General features: G+C 44.4%; 1 protein-coding gene and 1 long non-coding RNA gene across 3 annotated transcripts in view; both read left to right on the top strand.

Annotated features, from left to right (window-relative positions):
* The first annotated feature begins 1,494 nt into the window (after positions 1–1,494).
* LOC110744084 lies at positions 1,495–15,066 on the top strand. 2 transcript variants are annotated; one of them, XR_002524193.2, is made up of 3 exons: positions 1,495–2,658; positions 13,543–13,633; positions 14,789–15,066. It is a non-coding gene; the product is annotated as an uncharacterized LOC110744084 (long non-coding RNA). The 2 variants fall into 2 exon arrangements; XR_002524194.2 differs by lacking the exon at positions 14,789–15,066 and adding an exon at positions 14,123–14,433.
* Positions 15,067–19,979: 4,913 nt separating this feature from the next.
* The window catches only part of TMEM236 (transmembrane protein 236), a 47,182-nt gene continuing 42,418 nt past the window's right edge, over positions 19,980–24,743 (top strand). Inside the window, exon 1 of the mRNA XM_003903429.5 lies at positions 19,980–21,080. Coding sequence (XP_003903478.1) covers positions 20,824–21,080 — 257 coding nt within the window. The 5' untranslated portion in view covers positions 19,980–20,823. The remainder of the gene's footprint in view (positions 21,081–24,743) is intronic.

Below are 24,743 nucleotides of genomic sequence, written 5' to 3'. Positions count from 1 at the left end.
ACCCGAGGAATCCGAAGCCCTACACCCATCCTTAGAGGCAGTTGAGCAACCAGTTATTGGAGCAGGGCCCGTGGTGGGGAGGGGGACAGGAGAAAGGAAGGTGGTCATTTTCTTCACCCCTAAACGCCTCATTAAATAATCTTCATTGAATGCGCTCTCAGGGTTTCAAAGTCAATGCTCATTTCATTATGATTTTCATTTCCTTATGATTCCAGCAATTTTATGGCATGTTTTATCTTAATTCTGCTGTAGGAAGCACCAAGGTAAACTAGGTAAACCTTTGCCCTGTCTTGCTTTTCATTCTTAACTGGGGGAAAATGCAAATATACAAAAGAATGAGTATAACTAATCAGGAAAATATATTCTCTTTTCTTCTGGACATTTATGAGTTGGAAAAGAGCCTGATGAGGAAAGAGATCTTCGCTTTCCTGCTTTGCTGTCCAACCATCCCTCGAGTGAAATGGGAAGCAAGGGTAGGTGGGATGGCATGGGACAGACTGGGGAAGAGGAACTCCCACTGCCCAGGAGGGGCCTTGGTCTTGGGGATTCTCCCTGTGTGTGGTCATTTCTTAAAGACTGCAGTGCTATAGCTCCCCAAAACTTTCAGGAAATAAGATTACCCTGTGTGATTCAAATTGACAAAATAGTAGAGAAGGAACCACAGTAGGAGATGGGTACGTTAAAGCTGGGGTTAAGCGCTGCTGGCTCAGCCAGATCAGTCTGACATGTTTTATTTGGCCCGCAGCGTTAAAAAATGTTTTTTCAATAGATAGTATTTTATGTCTAGGTGATTTCCCACCAAAAATACAGACTTTGGGCTCCTTCAATAATCCCAGATCTAGGCCTGGCGCTGTGGCTCACGCCTGTAATCCCAGCACTTTGGGAGGCCTAGGCGGGCAGATCACGAGGTCAGGAGATCGAGATCATCCTGGCTAACACGGTGAAACCCTGTCTACTAAAACTACAAAATATTAGCTGGGCTTGGTGGTGGCTGCCTGTAGTCCCAGCTACTCGGGAGGCTGAGGCAAGAGAATGGCATGAACCTGGGAGGTGGAGCTTGCAGTGAGCCAAGATCGTGCCACTGTACTCCCGCCTGGGCGACAGAGCGAGGCTCAGTCTCAAAAAAAAAAAAAAAAAAAAAATCCCAGATCCAAAAACATGAAGCCTGCATTCCCACAACTATCCGTGCTGTCTCCAGTTTGCTACTGAGCCCTCCCAACTGTTGGGGAGAATCAGAAATGGACTCTTGTCAAAGCAGTAAAGAGACATTTATTATTATTATTATTAGAGATGGAGTTTCGCTCTTGTTACCCAGGCTGGAGTGCAATGGCACCATCTCGGCTCACTGCAACCTCCGCCTCCCGGGTTCAAGCGATTTTCCTCCTTCAGCCTCCTGAGTGGCTGGGATTACAGGCACGTGCCACCATGTCCAGCTAATTTTTTTGTATATTTAGTAGAGACGGGGTTCTCCATGTTTGTCAGGCTGGCCTCGAACTTCTGACCTCAGGTGATCCGCCTGCCTCAGCCTCCCAAAGTGTTGGGATTACAGGCATGGGCCACCGCACCCGGCCTGTGAGATTTTACACAGAAACTATTGCAATAGGGAAAAGAGACTTGCGTCCAGACCTGGGCTCAGTGGAATACAGTAAAGACAGATGGGGACTTACAACCAAGAGTGGTGGGGAGTAGTCCATAGGTGGAAAATCACTAAGAGGAGACCTCGGGGATAGAGAGGATTCTTGCTAAGAGCAGGCCAGGGTGATCAGCTAGCCAGGGTGGAGGGCGAGGGCTTTGATCAGATCTCAAGGGCAGGAGGGCTTCTCTCTAAACTGACTTAGCAGGATTCTTGCTAAAACCACACTGTGCAGGCCTGATAAGGACAGTGGCCAAGATCGAAGCCTGAGAAGAGGTTTTAGAGGTCAAGGAGAGCATCTTGTCACCACTTCACTTTTGCCTGACCCAGGGGATATTTGAAGCATTGTTTCCTGCTTTAAAGAGAGGGTGGATCTAAGACCTCTCTGTTCATTTGGACTATTGAGCACTTGGAATGGGCTGGTGCAATTGAGGGACTGAATTTTAAATCTGATTTCATTTGAATTAATTTAAATTTAAAAACCAACAGTGTAAGCTATTTTGTAAGCTGTTTTGGTGGGACTGTATTTCACGGTAACTGTTGCATCCATAAAATAGTATTGTAGTGTATGCACTTTTCACTTTTTTAAATATGGCTGCTAGAAAATTTAACATTACACACATGGTTCACATTCTGTTTCTCTTGGACAGTGCTGGACTATGGCTTCTAGGACCTGGCCGTGAGCCTAAAGAATGTGTCTTCGGCAGACAGACTCTGGAGTGGGTCCCCATGGGCCCTTCCTTGTGATGTTCAGACCTTTATTTAATTCCCTTTCTTCGAGTATGGGCAGGACATGTGACTTGCTGAAAACCAATAGACTATGGCAAATGTGATGGGCCATCACTCCTTGCTGACATTATTACGTCATGGTTTTGCTGGCAGGCTGAGCTTGGAAGCATACCCTTCCCAAGACGAGCCTCCAGAGGAGAACCCAGCCCTGGCCAACACTTTGATCACAGCCTTGAAGAGGACTCAGCTAAGCCCTGTCCAGATTCCTGGCCAGCAGAAACTGTGAGATAATCAGTGTAGGTGGTTTTAAGCCATTAAATGTGTAGTAATTTGTTATGCAGCAATAGAAAACATGTGACCCAGAAGGGGTGGGGCATGTGGAGAACTATAGAAATCCAGCAAGAGGACGGTGCAGGATGGGAGGAGGGTGAGGACCGAAAAACTACCCACTGGATACTGTGCTCACCACCCAGGTGATGAATTAATGTACACCAAACCCCTGACACAATTTGCCCATGTAACAGAACTGCATATGTACTCCCGAACTTGAAATAGTTGGGAGGAAGTCTGGGCGCAGTGGCTCACGCCTGGAATCCCAGCACTTGGGCAGGTCAAAGTGAGAGGATCACCTGAGGCCAGGAGTTCAAGACCAGCTTGGCCAATATGGTGAAACCCTGTCTCTACTAAAAATACAAAAATTAGCCAGGCACAGTGGTGCATACCTGTAATCCCAGCTACTCGGGAGGCTAAGGCAGGAGAATCTCTTGAACTCGGGAGGTGGAGGTTGCAGTGAGCCAAGATCACACCACTGTACTCTAGCATGAGCGACAGAGCGAGACTCTATCGCAAAACAAAACAAAAAAATGTTGGGAGGAAAAAGGAGGTAATCTAGCCAAAGGAAAATCTGCCGATGAGAGTGAAATCTTAGTTGGTGTCACTTAAGTATCCTGGTCCCATGAACAAGCTGTTTCTCAGGTGCTGACCGATGCGGCTTTGGTGCTGATTAGCTGCCTGTCCTTGGTGATGATTACTTGCATCCTACGTTGGTCTGCTTCAGGGAGAGGAAGTTCAGGTCTAGCTGATTTTTGAAGGTAAATTCATTGTTTGTGAGAGTTCAGTGGCTGGGTCCAGGCCACTGGGGCATGGTTGAAGTTGGCCTTATCCTACTGCTTGCAGTGTGTTGGTGGTAGTTTTAATTAAATGTGCCATGGAACAGATTGGGCCCCAACGTCTGTCAGATGGATTAATCATAGTGGCTGACGGATTGGCGTATGCATGGAAACATTTGCCAAAAGCTTAATGGTGTAGAAATGAAAGGTAGAAATTATTGGGAGATAATCCTCCATAGTTCTTGCACATCTTGCAAGCAGAGACGATGACAGTGATTTTTCTAGGCCATCTTTTCCAGGATATTTGTATGGCACACAGCCTTGGGAGATACAGACAGCGTCTCCTTCTGAAGCAAAGGGCAGGTTTGTTTACACCCTTGGAAGATGGAGTTGGTGTCTCTTTAGAGCAAAGCGCAGGCAGGCTGACCATGATGAAAAGACTGAGAGATCTAGCTCAGGGCTCCTGTTTTGTTCTGCAGCTCACTGCCTTTGCCCTTGTCACCTGCCCTTCTTATCTCCCCTGTGCTTGAGGAACTGGCACAGGAAATGATGCTCCGGCTCCTGCTAACGCTGTGAGTTACGTAGTTCTTTGTCTTGGAGCCATGCCTCTGTGCCTTCTGTCAGCATTCCGGGAACTGTGGCTGGCTGACTTTGCAGCTTGCCTTCATAGGTCTTGACAGTTACGTTGGATGGTAATAATAAAGTCAAAAAGTCGTTTCTTGTGGAACCCAAGTTAACCCACTTATGACTAAACCTTTCCCAGAATAGGCTTGGAAGCCCACGGTTTTTCATTCCCTAGGGTCAGGGGCTGGCATTTTTGTTTGGTTGGATAAAATTACTCCCACTGATTTATAAAGTATGTGTATCAACAAGCAGGTCTTCCCAGGAGAGAGGTGACCACACCTTTCGCGGTGGCTTACTGAATTCACCTTTTCTGGGCCTCAGGTTTATCATCTCTAAAATGAGAAAATTGGCCAGCCATGGTGGCTCGTGCCTGTAATCCCAGCACTTTGGGAGGCTGAGGCAGGCAGATCACCTGAGGTCAGGTGTTCAAGACCAGACCAACCTGGCCAATGTGGTGAAACCCCATCTCTACTAAAAAAAAAAAAAAAAAATTAGCCAGCCATGGTGGTGCGTGCCTGTTGTAATCCCTGCTATTCAGGAGGCTGAGGCGGGAGAATCGCTTGAACCTGGGAGGCGGAGGCTGCAGTGAGCCGAGATCATGCCATGGCACTCCAGCCTGGATGACAAGAGCGAAACTCTGTCTCAAAAATAAATATTTAAATAAATAAAAATAAAATGAGAAAATTATATCTCTTAAAGGCCCTTCCAGCTACAGTGGCTCCAGGTGATGTGAAAAATACCGTCACTTTATTTATTCAACAAGCTCTTGTCCTTCCTATGGGATGGGCACCAGTCTAAGTGCTTTTCAAATAACTCTTTTAAACTAGGATGATACTAATAACCCCCGCCATAGGTGAGGAGACTGAGGCACAGAGAGGTTAATCATTTGGCCAAGGTCATCCAGCTAGCAGGTGGCATAGCTGGGGTGCAAACCTAGGCAACCTTTGTGCTTGTGTCCGCCATGCTGTGTTGTCTCCCATCTTGTCATCGAACAATTGATTCAGTCTCCACTGCATGGGAGGCCCCTCCTGAGAATGCTGGAGGCCACAGGGGAGAATAAAGCAGGTCCTTGTTCTCCAGGGTCTTGCACTAATGGAGAATTTTGTATTTTTCTCTCTCCGTGTGTGTGTGTGCGTGTCCCACAGAAGGACTCCAAGGTAAGCATTTGCATGTAAGAATGCCCCATTAGAATGCAGAAGTCTCCATTATGTGTGGGTTAAAGAATTGGTTCCAGGTTTTTAGTTTGCTTATTGAAGATCATTTAAATAAACCTTAGGGTTCTAATCTGATGATAGTAAACTATGTCAGACTCTTGCGGGAAACTGTAGAGACATAATTGGTCCAAAGTTCTACCTATTCAATACCTAAGATTAATACAATTGTGTATAGAAATTTAAGTAGTTATGCTGAATCACATGCCTTAAAAATGGTTTTTTGTCAACGCTAATCCCCTTCATGTGTGTAAATTTGAGCTTCTTGTGGAAAATAATGGAATCTTTATTATCTACTATTACACCAAGAGCAATCATTTTTGCAATATTCACTTAATAAATGTTGAGTGGGTGGCCAGTTCCGCTTCACCGTTTGCAAGCTGGGTCTCCAGAGCCCTGGAGAATCACACTGATGAGCTTCAGGGGACAGGCTTTTCTGAAAGAACGACTTACTGAAGGTCAAGGGAACAGACACCCTCAACTGTTACCGCCCTGGGCCCAGAGGAACAAGTGTACAGCGGCAAGTGTGCACGGTGATTGCTGGGCCTAGGGGGAGGGACGGACTGACAGCTGAAACTGGCACAGTGAATGAGAAAGAGGGACAAGGGAATCAACGCCCTCGCTTCTGCTGCTGCCCACTGGCCTCCTGCCAGTCCTCTCACTGGCCAAACCCAACTCGAATACAGAGTGATGGGGAAATATTGAGGACAGGGAGAGAAGTGGAGGGGAGCCAGCATGCTGGAGACATACTCAATTGAAGCAGGCATTGTTTAACTCACCACCTGCAAAAACATTAAATTTTTCTCTAACAATTATATTACCATGCATATTATTTTATGAAAACTCAAAACATGTTCTAGGTTCTTTCGAGTTAATTGTTTGCTGTGTACATTGCTAAGAATTTACATAAAGTACTGAATTAATCAGTAGGTGGTGCTGCTGAGATTGACTCTTGAAAAATCCAAATTAGCCATTTAATGGAAGATGATCTAGACTTCGGACAGATTATTTGGGAAAAAATGTAACACTACAGGACAGTTCGTTTATGACTCACTGTTCTTCCATGACATCTGGAACGCACCGATGTTTACAATTTTATTTCCTTCATATGTGGACCATTCTGGGTTTTCTCAACAATCAAAAGAGCCGGAGCTGATGTTTCTCTGCAGAATTAGAAGGATGGTCATGCTATAGGCCATATGCTAGACAAGGGGTAGCTGTTGCCTTTATGTCTTACTTTCCTGTTAGAGGTTCACATAATGAATTATAATGTGTATCAAGGTTTTTAAAATGGTTGAATTTGAATTTTCTGGAGGAGAGAATTAGATGCAAGGAACTTCAGAGCCGTGTCTTCTGAAAGCATCAGAAGTGAGGCCCTGAGGGGCCATTTTCCTAGCAACCCTGAAGAAGTAGAGTACTATAGGCCTTTACCAATAGAAATAGGCCCATAAAAATCCTGGAACTGTGAAATGTTTAACCTGGCATGGATTTTAAAGATGCCCAAGTCCTCTGTTTTCCAAACAACATCAGAGGGGTACTTGGTAAAATACAGATTCCCAGGCCTTTTGCCTGCAGATTCCGATTGAGTCAATCTGGGATGGGACTGGAAAGCTATAATGAAGTGCCTCACCGCCCCCCGGGAGTCCTTCGGTCACACCAGTTTGAGAAACACTGATACCATGCAGCCTCCTCCTTTCCAACAAGGGTCCTCACCTTTTTGGTCTAAAGCTTCACAGACATTCTGAGGTCAAGATCACTTTTGAAAATTGAAGAAAGCTATGGACCCTTTCACCAGAAAAGTACTCCTGCCTAGAGTTTTTCGTATAATTTCAGGTGCTTCAGGAACCCTTTAGAACTCTTTTTTTTTTTTTTTTTTTTTTTTGACACTTGCTGTGTTACCCAGGCTGGAGTGCAGTGACGTGATCTTGGCTCACTGCAATCTCCGCCTCCTGGGTTCAAGCAATTCTCCTGCCTCAGCCTCCTGAGTAGCTGGGATTACAAGTGCGCGCCACCATGCCTGGCTAATTTTGTTTTGTACTTTTAGTAGAGATGGGGTTTTGCCATGTTGGCCAGAGTGGTCTCAAACTCCTGACCTCAGGTGATCCACCAGCCTCCCAAAGTGCTGGGATTACAGTCATGAGCCTCCACACCCAGCCTAGAACTCTTTTCTGTAGCCTCTCTTACAACCCTCTATCTTAGACTTGGTTTAAAACTCCCCAGCCTAAATTTCAAGGCTTCCCCTTGCCCCATTCTACCAGTTGAACCTCTTGTCTCAATGGTAACCAGGAGCTGTGAAGGGGAACCAATTATATTCCAAGTTGAAATCAAAGGAACCTCTGTGCTTTCCTTTAAGCATATATGAGGCCTTTTCAATACAGAGTGGAGTCTATTAAGGAAACATACTAGGCAGAATTTCATAGATTGCAGTCATTGGCATCGTCCGGGGGAAAAAAAAGATGATAAAAGTCACTGGTGATCTGCCAAGGCAGACATCTCACTTCACTTTCTTCTATTCCTGAGGACACAGTGTGTCATTTGTAGAGTATCATTTTGGGCCCCGTCATGGCACAGCAGAAGTCATTCTTACAACCCCCTGGTGAGCCACAGGGGCTTGCTTCAGACTCCACCAGAGTCTTGCTGAAATATCTGTTAGCATCAGTAGGCTTGGATCCTACCAGCAATTAGAGTTGTCCAGTCACTCAAAAAAATTTTGTTCTTTAAAAGAGACAGAGTGTTGCCATGTTGCCCAGGCTGGTCTTGAACTCGTAGGCTCAAGTATTCCTTCCACCTCAGCCTCTTCAGTAGCTGAGCCTACAGGGGCACACCACCACACCCAGCTCCCAGTCAGTCAAGTATTTTAAATTATTGAGACTAGTAGGTTTACTACTAGCCTGAGTCAATCTATCAACAGTCTGATACTGGCCTTGTAATATAAGTTCAAAGTATTATTGTTATTACAGAGGAGGGTCATATAGATTAATTTAAATACCTTAAATCAGATCATACATAAATGTTGAAAATAGGAGTCATACCTGGGCCACTACCTCTGTGGTGGTGATTTAAACCATTACATTTTGTTTACCTCTGTACTTACGAGGTACTTATGACTATTTACATTAAATTGGTTTATCCATGCTTAAATAATATAGGAACAAAAAATATACCCAAATGAAATGGCAAGACACAGTTTTTAAAAATATCCATGTGAACAGTTTAAAAATGTAACTAATTGTTGGTATGTATGATGATTTCATTTCATTCCCATTGTTTCATTTTAACAATGATATAAAGGTGAAAATAGAATTCAGCAGATGTTTAACCACTAGCAGGATCTAACACTGAGTGAGTGGACAGAAAACAGTTAACCGAGCAGGTGGACTGCTATCTTTTGAAAGGCCTGTTTACAAAGTTGGCCCTTGGCTGGCGTCTGGGAACTTAAATTTCGGGAGGGTTCCCACAATTCCCAGAATTGATAAGAGTGGCTCACTGTGCCTAAATGATTTGCATGAATGATGTGGTTTATGCTGAGCACCTGCTTGCCTTCTGGGAGCCTGGCATTTTGGTGGGTTCCAGGCAGAAGGTGCCTTGGCAACCAGCGCCCAGTAAAAACCATGGGTACTGAGTGTATGAGGAGCTTTCCTGGTGGCAGCCTTTCATATGTGTTGTCATGGCCCGTTGCTGTGGGAACTCAACATGTCCTGTTTGACTCAACTGGGAGAGGACCTGTGCAGACTGGCACTCCGTTTCCCATGCACTTCACCGCCTGTGCCATTTCCCTTTGCTGATTTTCCTTCAAGTTGTTTCAGTGTAAAAAATCATAGCCCTGAGTACAATCGTATCTGACTCCTGTAAGTCCTAGACAATTATTGAAATGGGTGGTGGTCTTGGGGCTCCCCCAACACAAAATACTGTCACCACCTTTAAGGAAGTAAAATGAATAAGAGAAATATGCATTTGAAACTACAGCACAAGGTTAGCATCTTAAGTATGATAAGAAGAAATAGGGACCAATATTGCTTGCAGCTGGGTAATTAGATCTAGTCTGCCGTTATCTCAGTGTTTTGTAGCGATTTTAGTGTATCTCGATTAGGACCTTTGAAAGAATCCAGCTAGACTAGTGTTAAATGAAGTTTATGGGAGGCCATTATTTTGATCTAGGCTCCCAGCAGATCAGACTAAACCCAAATGCAGTCATCGGTTGAAAGTTCAAAGTGCCATGTCATCAAATTGAACTTTGAGAAGTTTTCCAAACACCTGGAGATTTATAGCAGCCAATCAGAAGGGGCCCAGTGTACCTGAGCCAATACGCTAAGAAGCCCCCTCGGATCTAAACTTATAAAGTAACTTTTAAAAGACTAATCTGCTATTCATTTCTTATTTCTGCTTTCTTCAGCCCTTTTCTGTCTGTTCAGCCAGTATCTTTTGCTCTACTCATCAAGGTTCTTATCCTATTTTATCAAATGAGATGCTGTCCTGATTCATGAATTGCAATAAACATCTGCTCAATTTTTAAATGAATTTTATTGTAATTTTTTTTTTGAGACAGGATCTTACTCTATTGCCCAGGCTGGAATACAGTGGCATGATCATAGCTCACTGCAACCTTGACCTACTGGGCTCAATTAATCCTTCCACCTCGGCCTCCTGAGTAGCTGGGACTACAGGCGTGTACCACCACGTGTGGCCAGTTTTTGATACTGTGTAGAGATGGGGGTCTCACCGTGTTGCTCAGGCTGGTCTTGAACTCATGTGCTCAACCTGGAGGTTCAGGTAAAATTTCCTGAATAACAACTGGCACATTCTCTGTGCTTACACTGTGTTAAAAACAAACTAACTAACAAAATTAGACTCATGCCTATAGTCCTAGCATTTTGGGAGGTTGAGGTGGGAGGATCACTTGAAGACAGGAGTTTGAGACCAGCCTGGGCAATATGGTGAGACTCCATCTCTACTAAATAAAAATTAGGCAGGAGGTGGCCAAGGTGGTGATATGCACCACCTCAGTCCCAGTTACTTAAGAGGCTGAGGTGGGAGGATGACTTGAGCCCGGGATTTCAAGGCTGCAGTGAGCTAGGATTGTACCACGGCACTCCAGCCTGGCAACAGAGTCAGACCTTGTCTCAAAAAAAACTGGTGGCCAGGCACAGTGGCTCACATCTGTAATCCCAGCACTTAGGGAGGGTGAGGCAGGTGGATCACCTGAGGTCAAGAGTTCGAGACCAGCCTGGCTAAAATGGTGAACATACTAAAAATACAAAAAAATTAGCCAGGTGTGGTGGAAGGCGCCTGTAATCCCAGCTACTTGGGAGGCTGAGGCAGGAGAATTGGTTGAACCCAGGAGGCGGAGGTTACAGTGAGCCAAGACTGTGCCATTGCACTCTAGCCTGGGCAACAAAAACGAAACTCCGTCTCAAGGGAAAAAAAATTGGTAAAAATTCCTGCTGTCAAGAAACTTACATTTCTGTTTGAGGGAGACAAGGCAATTAACCTAAAAGTAAAATACTACGTTAGTTAATGTTAAGTGATAAAAATGAGGCAGAAAGAGGGATAGGAAGCTGGGGAGGTGTTGAAATTTTAGGTAAGTTGTCTCATGAGAAAATGTCACTTAAGAAAAGACCTGAAGAACCGGAGGTGGTTGGCTTTTTTGGGTATCTCTGGGGAGTTTTCCAGGCCAAGAGAACAACAGGGCAAAGTCAAACAGAAGCCTTTATGCTTCGTGTGTTTGAAGAATATTGAGGAGGACAATGAGAGAGGAAATTTGGTCAGAAAGAAAGGTGGTAGGGGAGAGATTGTGGAGGACCTGGAAAATTATGGTGAAGCCTAGGGCATTGATCTAAGTGGCTTTTGAGATGAGCTCTGACTGACCTCACTGAATATCAAACTAAATGAACCAAATTTACATAGTTCAACATGACATATTATCTCCACAAGACTCACAACTTAATAGTCTGAATTTTGAAAAGGAATAATTTAGGTTGGAAGATTCCAAACCTTTAATATCTTCTAAAATATCAACTCAACGCCAGGCACATTGGCTCACGCCTGTAATCCCAACACTTTGGGAGGCCAAGGCAGGCAGATCACTTGAGGTCAGGAGTTCGAGACCAGCCTGGCCAACATGGTGAAACCCTGTCTCTACTAAAAATACAAAATTAGTCGGGCATGGTGGCGCCCGACTGTTCGGGAGGTTGAGGCAGGAGAATCGCTTGAACCCAGGAGGCAGAGGTTGCAGTCAGCCGAGATTGTGCCACTGCACTCCAGTCTGGACAACAGAGTAAAACTGTGTCTCAAAAAAAATATTTATGTGTATATAGATATCAACTCAAAAATTGTGATGAAAACAGAACAAAACCAAACCTGCACCACCCAGTGGAGTTAGGAAGCACTGCATGCAGGCAAATCACTTGGAATTTTCTTGAGATGGATTTTTGCTCTTGTTGCCCAGGCTGGAGTGCAATGGCGCCATCTTGGCTCACTGCTCCCGCCCTCAGGTGATCCGCCCTCCTTGGCCTCCCAAAATGCTGGAATTACAGGCATGAGCCACTGCGCCCGGCTAGAAATTTTATTTTAACTTTTATCTACAGTGATCACATTAACTGCACAATGAACATTGTTGTTATTTTGTGAATATATGGTGGGCAGGACTACTAATAGTTATTTCAAGATATTTTAACTTACCTAAGGAAGAATTGGAGAGTTGTAAACTTATCAAATCCTCAACAGTGAAGATGTGGGAAATTTAGGTTAAAGCATCCTTGTGAACTTTGGGATGAATTTATGCTAATTGATTAGGCCTATACCTACACTTTTTCTGCTTAAATTTGTTACTCTGCAATACCAAAAGGCTAATGTGTTTTAGTCCCTTGAAAAATAAAATTTGAGAATTATTGCAAACAGTGAGGTGACTTCCTTTTTTCCTTTAATACAGTTTTTAAAACATTTGTAGCTCATTTACACATTACCACACCACAATGTGTGTGATGACTACATAGTGGAGTGGGAAATTTTAATTCACTTTCTTTCTCTTTTAGGATCTGGGAAATTTTAGTGGAATGACATTTTAAGGGAGCGTAATTTTTTTTTAAGGATTTCCTATACATTTTGTTAATTTCAAGAACAGAGTCAGCCGGGTGCGGTGGCTCACGCCTGTAATCCCAGCACTTTGGGAGGCCGAGGTGGGCAGATCACGAGGTCAGGAGATCAAGACCATCCTGGCTAACATGGTGAAACCCTGTCTCTACTAAAAATACAAAAAATTAGCTGGACTTGGTGGCAGGCGCCTGTAGTCCCAGCTACTCAGGAGGCTGAGTCAGGAGAATGGCGTGAACCCGGGAGGCGGAGCTTTTTGGCACTCCATCCTGGGAGAGAGAGCGAAACTCCGTCTCAAAAAAAAAAAAAAAAAGTCACCAGTTATAAAAGGGCACAAAAGTGAATACGCTGTCATCTTTGCTTTTACAAAGTTGCTTATTTGATAGCCAAACAGATGAAATAATACTTTTTCCTATAGTATATATTTAGCATAATCTGGGCTATGATAGCATAAAATTGGTCAAGGGGGCTTATATTGGATAGTAACATCATCTTACTAAATTCACTTCAAATGATTTACTTGGTCACGCCTGCGTACGGTGATCAGCAACTCTGTGGAAATTTTATTAAATGAACAGTAAACCAGGCACCGGAACCTACTTTCACTTCTTCCCTAGGCTCTATGTACATTCAGCTCCATCCCAAGAGCAGTTTCACTCCACTAGCTCCTGCCTTTTTGCACATCATAAGATCACAGGAAACAAACCACGGATATGCCAAAACATTCCTGGCAGTTTGCACATTGTGTTTCACAGACCCTACGCCGAAAACAATGAGCAAACCTTGAGATTACAAATGATCTTCCTAACAATTTTAGAGACTCGATTTTTGACTTCCTGCCTGCAGGAAGGAAGTGACAGTTGGAAGTGTGGAGAACAGGTGTTCCCCTGAACAGAATGATATCTTCTGCTTACTAAAATAAAAAACACTGCATCAACACTCGTACATGGAAGTGAACTCTAACCACAAGGCTCAGTCTTTTCACCACGGATCCAGCTTCAGAAACCCAAATCTGTTTCCTACCAGGAAGTTGTTAAACCCAGCATTAAAGAGCAAACTAAGGCGCAGAGTTCCTTGAATCAGTACTGGGTTAATCCAAGTAAAGAATCTGGGTGGTTTGAAAATGTCCCCTTCTGTGTCTTTCCAGTTACCACAGTGCAACTGCATGGCACACTCATCAGAGGACTTAGAAGGGCAGGAATCAGGATTGGAGTAAACGGGTCCCAGCTGAAGGGTAGGTAGGTGATCTTAAACCCTCTTTCATCTCCCGTTGTCTTTGTCTGCAAGTCAGGGGTCTGGGATTATTTCCTCCCAGTGGCTTAGTGTTGGCATAGTAGCTTTCTTTTTCTTTGCCAAGCTCACTAGTTGCTCTGTCCCTCATGAAGGAACATTCACTGCCTCCTGATCCTTTCTGTAAAATTCAGGCAAATGACACCTCAAAAGGGCTGAAGACTCTGAAATAATTGAAGGCTATGCCTCGGGTCAGTCAAATACCAGACAGTCCTCTCCAGTCTCCTTCATTAATGGTGCAAACCCATTAGGGAGTGTGCATTTTCTGAGGGCCCACAGATTGGAGAAGGCTGGGGAAATATTGTAGCATTCACATCTATGAAGCTATGGGGAAGGCTTGGAAAGGGTCATAGTCTTTTTCAACAGGCATCACGAGATTAATCAATTCTGCAATCCACGGGGACTTTGTCTTTTCTCTTTTACCTTGAGACCCCAAGGAGCCAGGCTATGGAGAAAGAGATCTGGTAGCTTTATTTGCAGCCAAGCATTGCAAGGGTAAGGAGGAGCGAGAGAGGAAATTGAAGCCTGTAGACTGAGTGAGTAGATTGAATTGAGACTCATAGAATATGATTTCTCCTTCTGAAATGTCAGCGTGGGAGACAGCTGACTCTCCTTTGGCATAAAAAAAGAGTTAGCCATGATCAAATCCCTGTACATTCCTTCTGCTGCCTACTTCTCTCTCTCTCTCTTTTTTTTTTCTCTCTGCTGTATTCTTGTTTCTTTAAATTTTTTTTTTCTAATTTTTATTTGTAACGCACCACTTCTCTCTCTTTTTGAGTTGGGAGGAGGACAGGGTCTCACTCTGTTGCCCAGGTTTGGAGTGCAGTGGCACAGTCATAGCTCAAACTCCTAGTTTCAAGCGATCCTTCCTCTTCAGCCTCCTGAGTAGCTGGGAATACAGGTGTGTACCTCTATGCCCAGATAATTTTTGTATTTTTCATAGAGATGGGGTTTTGCCATGTTGCCCAGGTTGGTCTCAAACTCCTGGGCTCAAGTGATCTGCCCACCTCAGCCTCCCAAAGTGCTGGGATTACAGGCATGAGCCACTGTGCCTGGCCGCCTTCACTTCTCTTATACTTCATTTGTGCTTTCCTTTTTTCCAGGAATACATATTAACGGACTGTTGTGCGCTTGACACTGTGCTGAGAAATGAGGAGACACAAATGAAAAGCAGATGCTCTCTGCCTTCCAGGAGCTCAGGGTTTTGTAGGGGACCCAGTGTGTAAGTGAATGATATAAGAACATTTTTATCATTTGTGCTATCCTACAAGCATCTGAAAGATGTTTTGAGGCTGGGCACAGTGACTCACGCCTGTAATCCCAGCACTTTGGGAGGCCAAGGCAGGTGGATCACCTGAGGTCAGGAGTTCAAGACCAGCCTAGCCAACATGGCGAAACCCCATCTCTACTAAAGTATAAAAATTAGCTGGGCATAGTGAAGGATGTCTATAATCCTAGCTATTCAGGAGGCCAAGGCAGGAGAATTGCTTGAACCCGGGAGGCAGAGGTTGCAGTGAGCCGAGATTGTGCCACTCCACTCCAGCCTGGGTGGCAGAGCAAGACTCTGTCTCAAAAAAAAAGGTGTTTTGAGAAAGGAGGGAGGACTTAATTCTGCTTGGAAAAGGAGAGTTAGGAAAGGTTGCACGGAGGAGCAGAAGAGAAAACAAGTGTCTGTGGAAGGATGAAGCTTCCCTTTTCAGCCTTTTCCTATGAAAGCAGGAGAGGACAATCCAATCCTACCCAAAGGCCCAGCCAGAAAACAGTGGTTCAAGCCTGTCTGCTGTCTTCTGCTTGCCTCTTGACTATTTCACTGCTCTTAAGTACTACCATTAAAAGAATAATTGAAGGGCAGTTTGATTATTTGGCTTCCTTTTTTATTTTTTTTTTGAGACGGAGTCTCTCTCTGTCGCCCAGGCTGGAGTGAAGTGGCGTGATCTCGGCTCACTGCAAGCTCCACCTCCCGGGTTCACGCCAGATTATTTGGCTTCTGTAAAGTAAGGGAAAACAAACTGGTGGAGGAAAGATTAAAAAAAAAAACACGCACAAAATTGTTATTAAACTCCCTCCACCCCACTTCACCCATTCTCCAGGGACAGCGCTGTGAACAGTTTGACAAGTATCTTCCTGGATTTTAAAATTTACGTAGAAACCTACAACTACAATATTTGAAAGCAAAAAGATTGTACCATTCATGTTGTTAGACATAGTATCTACAACTTGCTTCTCTCTCCCATCCTCTTCCCTGTCTTACTACATCATAAACATTCTTAGAACTACTTTTCCTTGACAAAAATCATTATTATTTTTAGAGGCAGGGTTTTGTTCTGTTACCGCAGGCTAGAATGTATTTGCTGTTCACAGGTGTAATCAAAGTGCACTGCAGCCTTGAACTCCTGGGCTCAAGCAATCCTCCCACCCGAATAGCTGGGACTACAGGTGCATGCCACAATGCCTGGCTAAATTTTTAATTTTTTTTTTTTTTGTGGAGACAAGGTTTTGCCATGTTGCCCAAGCTTGTCTCAAACTCCTGGCCTCAAGCAATCCTCTCACCTTGGCCTCCCATAATGCTAGGATTGTAGGTGTGAGTCACTGCACCCAGCCAGAACAATTTTTCAAAGGAAATATTATTACACTATGCAGAGAAAATTGCTGTAGCGGTATACAGCTACCGCTTTGAGTCAACAGAAAGAGCGATACAAAGCTTCCCTCCTGTGAGAAGCCTTCTCTGATTAACTCTGAGTTTTTTCCATCCTTTCTCCTGTATTTTCTGGTGATTTTCCATGGGGTTTCTGAGTGGTATTTGGCCTCTGCTCACAAACACACTCCTTTGTCTTATTCTCAAGCCCTTTCTCTTGCAAAGAACAAAGACCACCTTTTGTAAGGACACATGTGAGCTGGAAGGTTCAACAGCTCAGGCGCCTGTAAAGACTGGTCTTTCTTGGTACGATTGCTTCTCCCTGTTGATCTGTCTTAGCCTTCTCACTCCCAGGTTCCTTGCTCAACTCACTCTTCTATTCCCTCACTGCCTGGCTTCTATTTGTTCATTCATCAGATAGAATTGACAACATGCCAGGAGTGGAGGTTCCAGCCCGTAGAGTTTGGCTTGCTCTAATTCTGACTCAAACTCATGACCTTCTTTTGCTCCACTTACCAAATTCTCCCCATGTTTCTGAGTTCAAATTCCTAAGGGTGAGAATCCAATTGACCTGGCTTGTGCCAGGCTACACTTAGATGGCTGGACACTCTATGGCCCAGGACCCATTCATTCAAGAAGATGTGGCTGGAGAAGGGAGATGGACTGTGGGTAGGTCACCCTTCCTAGCCCTAACTTGCCCAGTGTACTTACTCCAACAACGTCCTCGGGTCTTTGCGGGGCACTTGTGTTAAATTCCTAAGCAGAGCGTAAGTTAACAGGGACGGCCAGGATCTGCACGCAGGAAGTGTTCAAAGGACAATGTGGACACACTTAATTGTTTCTTTACATGGAGTTGGGCTTGTGGCAGGCAGAAAGCGAGAATCACAGCCTTTCTCCTAAAGAAACCACAGCCAGTGACCAGAGCATTCCAGGAGGTAGAAAACACTGGTCACAGGTCACGTCACATGAATGCTAACACTCTTGGGGTCATCTTTAAAGGTAAAGGTGACCGGAAGCAGTGGCTCACGCCTGTAATCCCAGCACTTTGGGAGGCCGAGATAGGTGGATCACTTGAGGCCAGGAGTTTGAGACCAGCCTGGCTAATAGGGGGAAACCTCATCTCTACTAAAAATACAAAAATTAGCCAGGTGTGGTGGTGGGTGCTTGTAGTCCCAGCTATTAGGGAGACTGAGGCAGGAGAATCACTTGAACCCAGGAGACAGAGGTTGCAGTGAGCCAAGATCGTACCACTGCACTCCAGCCTGGGCAACAGAGCGAGACTCTGTCTCAAAAAATTAAAAAATAAAGGTGGAGGAAGATGATGAACCAGAGGAAAGTCACAGGTGAGAAATAGAAAGCTAGTGTCAGTTTTAAATTCTTATAAATGGAAATAAAAATTGAGCATTCAAAATGGAATTATAGACCCGGGTAAGAGACTTCTTTCTCAAGAGTCAAGCTATTCAATAACTCTCTTCAAATGCTCAATAATTCCTATTCATACACAAAATGTGTAGCAGATGTTATGATTCAACAGAGCGCTAGTGACTCAAGATGGAGTGTTAGGAGGTTAAAATATAATTCATATCCAGTATCATTTAAATAGGCATTTTCATCAGGAATGATACTGACCATTGATGTCAATGGTAAGTTATTAGAAGTAGTTGTCAACTGGGTGCAGTGGCTCACACTTGTAATCCCAGCACTTTGGGAGGCCAAGGCAGATGGATCATCTGAGGTCAGGAGTTCAAGACCAGTCTAGGCAACATAGCAAAACCCCGTCTCTACTAAAAATACAAAAATTAGCCAGGCGTGGTGGCGCACGTCTGAAGTCCCAGCTACTTGGGAGGCTGAGTCAGGAGAATTGCTTGAACCTGGGAGGTGGAGGTTGCGGAGAGCTGAGATCACGCCATTGTACTCCAGCCTGGGTGATGTGGAGCTGCAGACCGTTCCCAAAAAAAAAAAAAAAAAAAAAAAAAAGAAGTAGTTGACAACAGAACTGCTGCTCAAATGGGCCTCCACCCCATCCTTTCATATTTTATCACTGTTCTTCCAAGTCTCTTCTTTGGCTTGAAAGAATTTCTGCTAAACTTCAATGGATTCAAAATCCAAGTTCAAATAAAATAACTAGATGGCTTGAAGAACCAGCTGACTAATTGTCTGGCAGTGGTAGGGCAGAAAGCATCAATCCTCAGAGCCACACCAGGAGCCTCCGATGCACCCTGGAACTCCAGCAGTCCAGGGCCCCTTCTGCCGAGGACCTTGAGAGAGAGAAGCCTAGAGAAATATGGGTCTGCATCAGTGTGACAGTAGGCACAAGAAAGGCCACAGAAGGGACGGGGCTCAATGTCTGCTGGTGTGACCCCCCTTCATCACTCCCGCTCCATTTGTGTTGGCTGGGGGGCTCTTACCTCTAGCCCAGGCTCCTCTCTGGTTCCCAGCTGGCCTCCTGCCTCCAGGGTAGCACTGCTCTGTCCTTCCTCCACATCAGCATCGAGCCTCCTTTCCAGATGACCAAAGGACTGCTGTGTTCAGAAAACTGCTTTTTCACTGCTGGCTACACCCCCTGCCCCCAGCAAATCCTTAATGGGACACGACATTCTTACCGCAACCTATTTTGTTGCTGTTGTTTCGAGGTAGGGTCTCGCTCTGTTGCTCAGGCTGGAGTGCCGTGGCACGATCACAGTTCACTGCAACTTCAAACTCCCAGGCTCAAGCAGTCCTCCCACCTCAGCCTCCAGAGTCACTGAGACCATAGGCATGCGACCCTGTGCCTGGCTAATTTTTTGCATTTTTTGTAGAGAAGAGGTTTCACCATGTTGCCCAGGCTGGTCTCAAACTTCTGGCCTCCTCGAGCTGTCAACCCACCTTGGCCTCCTAAAGTGCTGGGGTTACAGTTATGAGCCACCCCACCTGGCCCCCAAACTATTTTTCTAACATTGCCTCCTCCTGTTTCCTGCTGTGCCTCACCAGATTCTCACTAACCACTGCAGCCTCCTTGGCTGTGTCTGAAATGTCACTGACACCACAGTGCCCCTGTCCATCCTGACCGTGCTTATGTGCCCATCCTCTTCCCACAACCCCAAGGTGAGGCAAGGTGCAGTTCACCTGTGTCCCTGTAGCACTTCGTTTACAGTCTTCTGACCTAGGTTATTTTTGTTGTGGTTCCTCAGTTTATCGCCTCCATTGGACCTCAAGCACTTTCAGAGCAGGTACTTCTGTCATTCATTCATCTTCATACCCTCACACATACTAAAATGCTCATCGTAAGTGCTCAAATATGCTTTTCTTTTTTTTTTTTTTTGAGAAGGTGTCTTGCTCTGTCACCCAGACTGGCATGCAGTGGCATGATCTCGGCTCATTGCAACCTCAGCCTCCTAGGTTGAAGTGATTCTCCTGCCTCAGCCTCCCAAGTAGCTGGGATTACAGGCATGCACCACCACACCTGTCTATTTTTTTTTTTTTTTTTTTGTACAGATGGGGTTTCACCATGTTGGTCAGGCTGATCTCGAACTCCTGACCTCAGGTGATCTGCCTGCCTCAGCCTCCCAGAGTGTTGGGATTACAGGCGTGAGACACTGTGTCTGGCCTTAATTTTTGTATTTTTTAGTAGAGACAGGATTTCACCATGTTGGCCAGGCTGGTCTTGAACTCCTGACCTCAGGTGATCTGCCCGCTTCGGCCTCCCAAAGTGCTGGGATTACAGGTGTGAGCCACTGTGCCCGGTCTTAAGTATGTTTTTCGAAGGAAGGATATTCATGGAGACAATTGTCATCCTTTAAATATTTGATATGCGTTTAAGCCAGTCACAGATAGCTATTAATGTGTAAATCCTGATAACAGGCTTCTAATGTCATCATTTCAGTTTGCTGGGCAGCAAAACAAAAATAGCATTAATTTGTGTTATATGGCAACTAATGCACAATAATGAATGAATATCTTAAGTATGAGGGAGAATCCTGGTTAGAAAGTTGATAAAGTGAATTCAGACTTCCTTTGCAAGCACTTGAAAGGGAGGGGTGGTTTTCCAAGATGAAGACTTGGGTTTGAGTATCTCCCTTTGCCTGAATTTGCTTTTATGTGAAAATAGAGAGTTGGATTCTATCTATTCTCCTTTAACTCTAAAATTATATTATTCCAGCAGTTTTACTTAACAAGAGTTGACTATTACACAAATGGTTTTGTGCTAATATTAGCAATAAACACCTGTTTAAAACCCTGCTTTTACCCGTGCTCCGAGGCATGCTCTAAAGTTCATTTGATTCTAATAATGGATGTGCAAATATGTTGAGTGATCACTTCCACAATGGCCCTGTTCCTTTAAGAGACCACGGTTGTTAAGTTAGGAGATCATTGAACCATGTGAGGGTCAATAAAAGAATAAAAAGTCACTGGTTAGCGATCCGAGGACAAGGAACTTGATCTCAGTTCAGTATCTGTGGGTCCGTATGCTGCCCACAGTCAAAGAGGGAGTCCCAGGTCCTTGGCAGCTTGCCTTTCCTCGGGATGGCTTCTGGAAGGCTCATTAAGTTCGTGGTTTTTGAGCTCCTAGAGTTTGCCGCTTTCTCCATCCCCACACTGGTGATCACGGAACAGTTTGCCACCGCCTACCAGGGAGCAATGGCTAGATCTGATAACACACCCTACTGGCTGATCGTCTCCTGTTCTATTGCCTATGTTGCGTTAGTGACTCTACTGATCTGGGTTCCTGTAAAAGTTCTCCTGCACAAGAAATGTTATATTTACAGAAAAATTAAAGGATGGTAAGTAAAAGAATTATTATTTTTTTTTGGATATGGAGTTTTGCTCTGTTACCTAGGCTGGAGTGCAGTAGGGCAATCTTGGCTCACTGCAACCTCCGCCTCCCTGGTTCAAGTGATTCTCCTGCCTCAGCCTCCTGAGTAGCTGGGATTATAGTCGCGCACCACCACGCCCAGCTTATTTTTGTATTTTTAATAGAGATGGGTTTTCGCCATGTTGGTCGGGCCGGTCTTGAACTCCTGACCTCAAGTGATCTGCCTGCCTCAGGCTCCCAAAGTGCTAGGATTACAGGAGTGAGCCACCATGCCTGGCCCATAAAAGAATTCTTTAGTAGGGAATCCCTGTGATGCTTTCAAAGATACGTTTGTTTGTTTGTTGTTTGTTTTAACTTTTAAGTTCAGGGGTACAAGCGCAGGTTTGTTACATAGGTTAACTTGTGTCATGAGGAGTTTGTTTGTACAGATTCTTTTCCAGGCATGCACTACCATGCCCAGCTAATTTTTGTACTTTTAGTAGAGACGGGGTTTCCATGTTGGCCAGGCTGGTCTTGAACTCCTGACTTCAAATGATCCACCCACCTCGGCCTCCCAAAGTGCTAGGATTACAGGAGTGAGCCACCATGCCCAGCCCATAAAAGAATTCTTTAGCAGGGAATCCCCGTGATGCTTTCAAAGGTACATTTGTTTGTTTGTCTGTTAACTTTTAACTTTTAAGTGCAGGTTTGTTACACAGGTAAACTTATGTCATGGGGGTTTGTTGTACAGATTATTTCATCACTCAGGTATTAAGCCTAGTACCTATCAGTCGTTTTTCCCGATCCTGTCCCTTCTCCCACTATTCACCCTCTGAAAGGCCCTGGTGTGTGTTGTTCCCCTCTGTGTGTGCATGTGTTCTCATCATTTAGCTCCCACTTATAAATGAGAACATGAGGTATTTGGCTTTCTGTTCCTGCGTTAGTTTGCTAAAGATAATGGCCTCTAGCTCCATCCATGTCCCTGCAAAGGACATGATCTTGTTCTTTTTCGTGGTTGCATAATATTCGATGGAGTACATATACCACATTTTCTTTATCCATTCTTCTATCACTGATGAACATTTAGGTCGATTTCATGTCTTTGCCATTGTGAATAGTACTGCAACGAACATACGGATGCATGTGTCTGTATAATAGGATGATTTATATTTCTTTGGGTATATACACAGTACTGAAATTGCTGGGTCAAATGGTATTTCTGTCTTTAGGTCTTTGAGGAATCACCACACTGTCTTCCACAATGGTTAAACTAATTTAGACTCCCACTAACAGTGTATAAGTATTGCTGAAAGATATTTCTAACATACTGTGGGTAAGGATGTGAGCAGAGCATAAGGATAGAATGTGACATTAATGGGAGGCTACAATTACTGCTTCTGTAAATGTATGGATATTATGGTATCTTCTATTATTTTTCTACAGTCATTTATACTGAGTGATAATAACACATGAGATGGGTTAGTAAGACTGGAGTTTATGCCAGTTCATGCTATTCTCAGTAGTAAATGTTGGACCTAATTCTCCTGTACACTAGACTACATAAACTCATCGGAGTGCGCTTACACAAGTCATAATCAGAAGATGGTAATGTAGAATTTTAATTTTGCATAAAACTGAAAGTAAGTCTATTTTTAATTATTTACATTGCATTTTGCAGGCTTAAGGCATACTTTGACCATTAACTAAGATTTTTAAAACAACTGGTTCCTTTAGACTTTTTATTTACTTATTTATTTATTTTGAGACAGGATGTGGCTCTGTTGTCCAGGTTGGAGTGCAATGGCTTGATCATTACTCACTGTAGCCTCGACATCCCCAGGGGGCTCAGGTGATCCTCCCACCTCGACCTCCTGAGTAGCTGGGACTGCAGGTGTGCACCACCACACTTGGCTAATTTTTTTTGTTTGTTTTTTATAAAGATGAGGTTTTGCCATGTTGCTCAGACTGGTTCCAAACTCCTGGGCTCGTCCTGGCCTCCCAAAGTGCTGAGATTACAGGCGTGAGCCACCAAAGCTGGCCTACTTAGACTTTAAAAACAAATAATTTACTATGTTGGTAAATTATTTGTTTTCCTCCCCTTGTAGGGGAGGAAAGTACTTCAATAACAGTACAGAGATATTTTAAATAAATAAGGATTGAATGTTGATTTAACTAGCAGATCAGCTAATGGGCGTACTGATCCACATTAAGGGTATTGAGAACAAATAGTCTCTGATATTAATGTGTTTTTCCTTTTAGATCTTCAGATCTGATTCTTACTCATCTTGGACTTCTCTGTTTTCTTTGATAAGTTAATTTTTCTTTCATACTGATGTTTTATTTATTTATTTATTTATTTGACAGAGTTTCACTCATTGCCTAGGCTGGAGTGCAGCGGCACAATCTCAGCTCACTGCAACCTCCGCCTCCTGGGTTCAAGCGATTCTCCTGCCTCAGCCTCCTGAGTAGCTGGGATTACAGGGGCCTGCCACCACTCCTGGCTTATTTTCTTTTCTTTTCTTTTTATTTTTAGTACAGACAGGCTTTCACCATGTTGGCCATGCTGGCTTTGAACTCCTGACCTCAGGTGATCCGCCTGCCTCAGCCTCCCAAAGTACTGGGATTATAGGCATGAGCCACTGCTCCTGGCTGATATTTTATTTTGAAAGCGAACAACATAGAACACATGTGAAAAGTGAGGCACTGGGAATTTGCACATACGCAAGGGCAGAAATGTAAGAATAACAGACTCTGCAAGAGAGCTAGAAATACCATTGCTGAGGCTGGGAGGATGCTGACGGAGAGCTGACATGTGAAGTTCATGGTGCTCTCTTTAGGTACGGATCCTCGATGTGGCCACTTCTGCGAACTTCGCCAGGAGACTTTCATTTCCCCGAGAGCAGGGGTCTTAAGGAGTTTCCGGAAATAAAGCATTTTGTTGTAGGCAGTGCTTTTATCAGTAGGGTTTAGGGGCTTTCCAAACCTTGACCAGAGCCCCAGGGTCACCAGAGAGGTAGCTTGGAGCTGGGCTTGACCCTCCACCTCTCACACCCTGTAGGGATGGCTTTGACCATCCAAGACTCCTGGCTGGGTTGGAATTTTTAAAGGAATGGTGGAAGGTTCAACTGACGACAGGAATAAACCAATGGGAAACTGGCCCGCCACGGCCCAGGAAGAAGCACTTGGGTTTTTTTGTATTTTGGTTGTTTGTTTTCACATTGACTGAAATCTCTAGGACTCTAGATTCTGAATGTCATTTAGGCAGCAAACCTTCACATATAACTTACTGTTATTATTAGGCTATAATTGATTCTTTACAGGTCATTGATTATGTGCCATGTAAGTACTGATACGAGGTGGTACAGAAATATGTACTTCATAGGCCAGGCGCAGTGGCTTGCACCTGTAATCCCAACACTTTGGGAGGCCAAGGTGGGAGGATTGATTGAAGCCCAGAGTTAGAGACCAGCCTGGGCAACATAGTGAAACCTCGTCTCTACAAAACATTACAAAATCAGCAGGACGTGGTGGTGCACGCCTGTAGTCCCAGCTATTCAAGAGGATGGCTTGAGCCCAGGAGTTTGAGCCTACAGTGATCTATGGTTGTGCCACTCACTGCACTTCAGCCTGGGTGACAGACTGAGACCCCCAA

Source organism: Papio anubis, chromosome 11 (genome assembly GCF_008728515.1).
Source record: "Papio anubis isolate 15944 chromosome 11, Panubis1.0, whole genome shotgun sequence".
Classification (NCBI taxonomy): Eukaryota; Metazoa; Chordata; class Mammalia; order Primates; family Cercopithecidae; genus Papio; species Papio anubis.
Note: the sequence above shows the minus strand (reverse complement) of the source record. Positions and strands in the feature narration are given on the sequence as shown.